Source organism: Synchiropus splendidus, chromosome 2 (genome assembly GCF_027744825.2).
Source record: "Synchiropus splendidus isolate RoL2022-P1 chromosome 2, RoL_Sspl_1.0, whole genome shotgun sequence".
NCBI lineage: Eukaryota > Metazoa > Chordata > Actinopteri > Syngnathiformes > Callionymidae > Synchiropus > Synchiropus splendidus.
Genome location: NC_071335.1, coordinates 26,355,001 through 26,362,534, shown reverse-complemented (window position 1 = coordinate 26,362,534; position 7,534 = coordinate 26,355,001). Strand labels below are relative to the sequence as shown.

The 7,534-nt window shown below is 44.7% G+C and overlaps 1 protein-coding gene across 1 annotated transcript in view; it reads right to left on the bottom strand.

The window, feature by feature from the left end:
- Nucleotides 1-1,369: 1,369 nt before the first annotated feature.
- LOC128753616 (ras-related C3 botulinum toxin substrate 2) overlaps nt 1,370-7,534 on the bottom strand; it is a 9,410-nt gene continuing 3,245 nt past the window's right edge. The window contains exons 2-7 of the mRNA XM_053855407.1: nt 5,874-5,945; nt 5,394-5,511; nt 4,571-4,633; nt 3,603-3,762; nt 3,192-3,325; nt 1,370-2,194 (exon numbers count right to left, since the gene is read on the bottom strand). Of these exons, the coding sequence (XP_053711382.1) occupies nt 3,195-3,325; nt 3,603-3,762; nt 4,571-4,633; nt 5,394-5,511; nt 5,874-5,945 (544 nt within the window). The 3' untranslated portion in view covers nt 1,370-2,194; nt 3,192-3,194. The remainder of the gene's footprint in view (nt 2,195-3,191; nt 3,326-3,602; nt 3,763-4,570; nt 4,634-5,393; nt 5,512-5,873; nt 5,946-7,534) is intronic.

Here is a 7,534-nt window from a genome sequence, read left to right as displayed (position 1 = left end):
ACCAGAGATTCCCTCTAAGGTAGTGGTCCATGATAGGACTCCCTGTGGTCTCCTCCCACGCCTGATCTTCCGTGTACCTTGTCAATAAGGTACCCAACAACTACCTCCTAACCCGGTCGGTCCTGGGTCCGGGATGAGGAGCCAGCCCGGTCCTGGTGGGTGTGAATGCCGCGTCAGGAATGGATGGGCGTCTACGTTAATAAACCATTGGCATTTGGAAATGATTCACATCCGCACACAAAACCGAGGTTTTTAAATGTCAAGCAAGCAAGCTTTCAGCCCAAAGCTTAATGTGACAGCGGTTTGCTCTGTCATTACTGATATAAACTGGCCCTGTTGTTAGATTAAGTCCAGACGGTGTGTGTCAGGAAGTTCACCTGATTCAGTGTTTGGAGGCAACTTTGCTGCGACAGAACAATCTCCCTGTCTATTTCATCTTCTCTCCCAGCTGCGGAGACGGACTTCGATTGAAGACCGTAGAAGAACGTGTTCCGCCTCATGAATGACAGAGTTTTATTTAAATGAAAGAGCGTTGAAAAGTGGAGTGAAAATGCCGTCCAATCTATTTCGCTGCTTTTTTTCCGGAAGTGCTTTGTCTAGAAGTGAAACCACGGAAGGCGACGGTGAAGTCGGCAGCTTTTGAGTGGAGCGCGTCCTTTTCACATCATGTTTGCTCTGTTTGCTGTTCATTGTAATGAAAGCGGTGATTTCAACTTTCGCAGTGAAAGACTATGACGTCATAGCATTAGAAAAAAAGTCAGAAAAAAACAGAATAGTGCTCATATGTTGATATCAGGAAAAAGGACTTTTGCGTCCGATACTGACGCCAGTGGCCGCTTTCTGAATTGCATGCTGATGCATGAGGTTTACACTTTCAACACCCCCACCTGGAACGCTACACAGGAAGTAAAGGGTTTTTCTCTCCACCTACGTGCCACGCTCCTTGCCCATGCGTTGCGGCAACTTGTGACGCTGAAGGCTGCTTTTGGCGTCAGTATAGGACGCAAAAGTCCACTTTCCCTAAGTCAATAGGATGTGAGTTCAAGCTCTGAGGATAAAGCAAAGTTCAGTTTCTAGAGGCTTTGAAAGACCCATTACACATATTATGAATAAAATGAATGAGACGAGACCAAAACAAAAACTAATAAATTGCCTTATTCTCTTGACGCCTCGGCAGCTGAAAGTCAATCGCGATATTTACTTTCCGCTGTGTCTGACTTTTCATCATTAAAACAATCGACGTGAGTCGACAGTCTTGTTCGTAGTTTCTGCTGCTCTCTTCTGACAAATACGTGAAAATCATGTTAGAAACATCATGAAACAAGCGAAGACGGTTGTTTAAACACGTTTTTATGAGACAACAAATAACACCAGTTAAATTCCTTTATTTTGTTGTTCTTACATCTTTAAAAAAAACACACACAAAATGTCATTTTATGCTTGCGTTTATACACAAAATACCAGACGGTGAGAAACAAACTTCAGTCATTTATCGTCAAGATCAGAAGTGAGTTGCATTCACGAGAGAGAGAGAGAGAGAGAGGGTTTGTTTTTTTTAACAAATGAAAATAAAAATCTATATATTGATCGGTATTGATTCTAAAATCATTTCAAAAAAGTGTATTTTCTGAAAGGACAGTTTGTATTTATAGTTTCTAAATTGAATTTGGATTCACTTTTTTAGTGTTGAGAAATATTTTAAAAAAAAATCAGAATTTAAATTGTAACAATTGTAATAATAATAATAATAGTTCTGTTATGATAAATATATTTCATTAATAATATTTTACAAAATAATCTCGAGATGATCATAATTTTTTTTCTTTTTTCTTTTCTCAACATTGTTTTATTTATTCATTGAAAAATATGATTATTATTAACCTCATTTAAGAAGAAAGGCTTCTTCAAGAAATGGACAAATCTATTCTCCTCACAGGGAACACACAACATGGCAGCCTCATCAAAGTCATACCACAGGCTCCTCTGATCTCAGGTGATTGCAACTGGCTGCTGAGCGACCCCTCAGTCGTCCGCGTGGATTGTTGGTTGAAATGCTTGGATCTGTGCAGGAACGCCTGCTGGAGCGACACGGTGCTTAATCAAAACGCTTTTGTACTTCCGGACTGATGCGGCCTGCTGAGGAAAGACTGAATGAAACCCTCCTGTCAGGTTGACTCCATCAGCAGGGAGGAGCCTGGAAGAGAAGAAGACCACATCACATGGCAACACCACCGTGTTTTGGGCTTGGAATTTGAAATGCTGTTCTCATTTCAGCGCATCATTTCACACCACCTCCTCTGACTAGAATAGACGCTTCTGCTGAACGAACAGAAAAATCAGTCTTTTTCTTTGTCTTTCCCGTGAGGTGCAAACTCATGTGTGCTGGTTTCACTGCATCAGGTGAAGTGGAGGTTTGGGGTGTGTGTCCCGAGTCCAGTCCAGTCTCGAGTCATGACTCGGGACAGCTTGACAAAAGTGCATTTCGTGACGACTGATGCGTTAAAACCATCAAACAAAATGTCGAATCCTTTCCAGCTCCTTTCGCTCCTTTAGCTTTTGGGACATGTCTCCATGTAGTAGTCAGATGTCCCGCCCCCAGCTTGGTACTGAATTGTTCTGCCTCTGGGGAGGGCCCCAAATAGTGAGCAATTTAGGGGGTTCTTTTTTTCTTTACGCAAGGTATTGTTTTAGAAGGTTTTGAATGTTTGGAAGAGGTTTTTTTTTTCATGATAATCCTCCTCTCTGAGATTGTGGGATGTGCATTTTGGACGGGACTAGACGCGGAGGGAGTGTGCCGGTGAAAGTACACTATGTGCACCATACTGATGGGGACATTTCACTGTTTCATGTTAGTAGTGAGATTAACTGCACAATGATGTGCATGTCGAGATGTGAACAATCTGGCACTGACTTCTTTACAGAACCACAGATGTTTTCATTGACGCCAAAACATCAGATGAAGAAGAGAGTCTCTAGCTACTTCCTGTTCCTTTAAGCCACTTCCTGTTTCGGCCAATAGCAAGAGAGAATCCCTTTTATAAAGTGTGTGTTCTGTTCAAGCGAAAGTCAAATATAGCAGTTTCATTTGACAAATATGACCCCAGAACAGGGGAGTGACATCATCATCGGGCGCAAGGCGAGCATATTCCGAATTGTTGAATTGAAACATAACAACATCCGGTTGATCCTACCTTTTACAGGAGGGAGCATGGCTTCTTCTTGACCTTGATGGGTTTGGGGCACAGCACCGCCCGGATGGCCTCGTCGAACACGGTCTTCAGGCCCCGCTGGGTCAGAGCCGAACACTCCAGGTACTTTATCGCATCTACAAACAGACACACAATTGAAATCGCTCAGGGATTTAACCTGTTTTTTGTGTATAATTTCAGTATCATTGTTAGTTTATTTGTCACGTGTATATTGCGTAACTTTGCTTTGATGCTATAAACTACTGGAGAAATCCCAGCTCAATTCCCAAAGGGACAAACCACTTCTGTTCTTCTGCTTCAGGTCTCTCCCTCCCTTCCCGAGTTCACCACATCCTCCTCCCACCTCACTCAGTCAGTTCAGCCACCAGGGTGCTCGAGTCGGGGGTCACTGACCGATCTCCTTGGCCAGAGCTAGGCCTTGTGGGTAAGTGATGGGGGCCAGCTTTCGCTCCTTCAGCTTCTCGATAGTGTCCTTCTCGTCCCTCAGATCCAGCTTGGTGCCCACCAGGATGATGGGGGTGGAGGGGCAGTGGTGGCGGACCTCTGGGTACCACTGCATCCAACAAAAAACGACATCCAAAACATTATGACCAAGATAAATGTTGATGTTTTTTTGCACTGCAGTGGTGAGTCAAAGCCTCATGGCACCTCATTTTCATAACTCAGCAGGGGGCGATCTCAGTTTAAAATTCATGTTTGGAGTCAGTGCTTTTTCACCATTGCTCAGCCGTGTATAGTCCATTAGGTCTCAGAACGTTCCCGCCTCATCCACTCACCTGGCTCGTATTAGCCGCCACTAAGGGACAGGATGGTCTACATCGACAGCGCGGAATCGTCTCGGCTCCTCTGTCACTGCCACTGTATGAGTCCCATGATGCAGTGGAGGTTGAATGTGGTCTAATTACTGACGGATGAGTGGCGCGCGCGGCTGCATCGATGTTTCACCGTGTCATTACTTTTCAACTTGCTTGGCATTTCACGGCCGGCGCCTTGTTGTCAATAGCTGCCGTGCTCTTAACGTTGCGATGATGGATTTGGGAGGGGCCAACGCTGAAGGCGCAACTTTACATCGAAATGAAGGGAGGATTTCAGACGTGAAATCGCGACCAACGCATCCATCCACTTTACAGACTTCTGACTGACAACATGACAATAGGTGGCGCCTTTAAAACTGAGAGCAACTCAATGCAATATTTCTTCCTCTCGCGGTAACAGCGTCAATTCCAGTACTTCGGGCGGGACGCTAAAGTGAGACGGCTCCGGTGGAGTCTCATGTGGGTTCAGACTTGGTGATCGTGGGCAGGTTTCTCTCTCAGGATGTACATGACCAGAGTGTGAAGTGACTGAGCTCCGTGACTCACCTTCGCTCTGACGTTCTCATATGATGCCGGACTCACCAGAGAGAAACAGATCAGGAAGACGTCCTGAAGGTCAAAGGACAGTGGGGACAGTTAGATCAGGTGAGAGGAAGCTTAGCTGTGGGGCAGACATGCTGCTGAACAAAGACTTGTTGACCCTAGATCAAGTCATGTCAGCAGAACTTCATGGTTTTAGTGACTGACCAGGAAAATGAAGCGATCAGGTGTATGTTCACTCAGTCAAAACTACTGTCGTTCATGCTTTTCTTTTCCATTTCTGTCTTTCTTTATGTGTGTATTCATTTTTTAAACAAAGGTTTTGATGTTGATCGAAGGAAATATCTAGAAATTTGTGTGGAAATAGAGAGAATTTCCAAACAGGAGTCACATGAAATATATAACTTAAATAAAAAACAGTGCCATATGATGTTCTCTCTGATCGGTTAAAAACACAATAAATGAAAGCAGGTTCTTGAAATGACTGGAAGCACAATAAATATGTTTGAAAGGTCAGAATCACTAGCGCAAATGAATGAATAAAAATACAATATATTGAGTTCCAATTTAGATTGTTCAACATACAATTTTTTTCCCCAAAAATAAATCAGGTTTCATAGAAAAAAAAGTTCAGAATATGGCGCATTTGTGTTTGTATTTGTTTGACTTCCCCTTGATCCTCCATCTTAAAAAAGGTAATAAAAGTAACACTTTGTGACAAAAAAAATAAATATAAAAAGTAAGTACAAACTGGAAAGCTGAAATGGATGATAAAGTGGAACAAATAATGACAAGGTGCGGTTGTAAAAGTGGGCGAGGCGTTGTTTACCGTCTGCGGGTAGGACAGTGGGCGGAGCCTATCGTAGTCCTCCTGACCTGCTGTATCCCAGAGACCCAGGTTGACCGGTTTGCTGTCCACCATCACGTTCGCCGAGTAGTTGTCGAAGCTGGACGACAGAAAATGGACTTTACAACAAGAATACGAGCATTTTTCTTTCATGACATTCGTATAAAATATCACTCAGTAAATTGTGAGTCTAAGCTCAGACTTTCCATATTTGAGTCATGTGAAAAACTGTTAATGCTTCATCATCATATTGTCCAGTAAACTAAGTCATATTTATTATTATAATATATAATATTTTCTTTTTTTTAAACAGGGAACTGCACTTCATTCTCATCATGTCATCATTCTGATGCACCGAGAATCAGAATCATCCAACTAGGAAAGTGTTTTGGAATAAAGCGCTGACAGATAAAATGAAATCAAATAAAATACACGACAAAGGAGAAGAGGAGCGAGACTCACACAGTGGGAATGTACTCGCCGGGGAAGGCGTTGGTGGTGTAGCTGATGAGCAGGCAGGTTTTACCCACAGCTCTGCAGGACACAAGCGAAAACACACAAAACAGCGTGTCAAACAGGATCAACTTTCTCTGAAGACTGACCACGTGCAGTCAGAGGTTTGTTCTAAAGCTTTGGCTCCGACTGCTGTCAGAGGTGTTGCAGTGCATTGTGGGCTTCTCTGGATCCCAGACACATGAAAGTTATGCAACAAGTGTTTGTGATGAGTGGTGGGTTGGGCTTATCTCATAAAGCCTCAATTTAAATTGAAGAGCTCGTGGTGTACCTCAGGGCTCCGTTTAAGGCCCGAATAGTGGGCTCCCACAAGCACCTCTATAGAAGCCATGCTGTTGTGCTTCTGAGCTCCAAACCTTTGCTGAAATCACTGGCTTCCATTTCCCAGAATCTACTTTACCAGAGGTGACATGTATCTTCTGACCTTCGCGCCCAGATAAACACAGAACATCACGGAAATCAACTCGATTGAAAAAGGCATGTTGCGATCGCCGCGACTTTTCAGCGTCTCCCAAACCCACATTCTTGTCTTCACACTGAGCAGCGTGTCTCTACATCTGCAGACCAAAGAGCGTGAGGGAGAAAGACCCAACGTGACCCAACAAGCCCGGCTTCTGCTCCGTCAGCACTCCTGTTTATCCTCTGACAGAGTCAGGTCGAGCTGCGTCTTGAGCTGGAGAGAAGGTCTTTGCAAACCTATTCTCAACAGAGAACCCTTAACCTGGTGTCATGAGGCTTCATGAAGCAGTGTCCAGGTTTTCAGAGGCCACCAGGTGGCGCTGTAAGCTGTGAAAAAAACTTCACAAAACCAAGATCATCTGGTGGCCTAAGAAAATAAGGGAACTGCTTCATGAACCATGCAATACTGTTTCATGATGCCTCATCTGCCCATCACTGGTCCCACCTAAACAAACCTCTTCCCACCACTAACACCTTTTCTGTCTGCCTGGTCCAGCCACTGTCCTCCAGCCTTCACCATCCCTTCATCTTCGTCTAGCCTTGGCTACCTCGCCTTAATTCTCCCATGCCTGCATCCTCCAGCCTTTACTGTTGACTCAAATCACCTTTCTGCCATCATCCCACTGTCACCATACGGCCTCCCACCTCCTGCCGTCACCCTTCTTCTTGTACTCCCCGCCTTCATCGCTTCTGCCATCATTGTCCAGCCTGTCACCTTCTTGTCTTCAGCAAACTGCTTCCCACCTTCTCAGTCCACCCTTCACCACCCTGCTTTAACAGACCCATGTTCACCTGTTGCTCCATCATCCCACCTTACATTGTCCAACCTTCGTCTTCCCACCGCCATAGTCTTGCTGTTATTCTCACCCCCTGCCTGCCACCCTCGTCTTCTTTCCTTCAAGGAGTTGAGACATGGGTCCCAAAAACATGTCTCTCTGTGTATTTTTCACACTTTTGTCTCATGTCTTAACAGTCCATCCATCCACCTATCCACCCATCCATCCATCCATCCATCCACCCACCCGCCTACCCACCCATCCATCCATCCATCCATCCATCCCTAACCCTAACCCTTACCCTAACCCTAACCCACCCACCCGCCTACCCACCCATCCATCCACCCACCATCCACCCATCCACCCACCCACTCA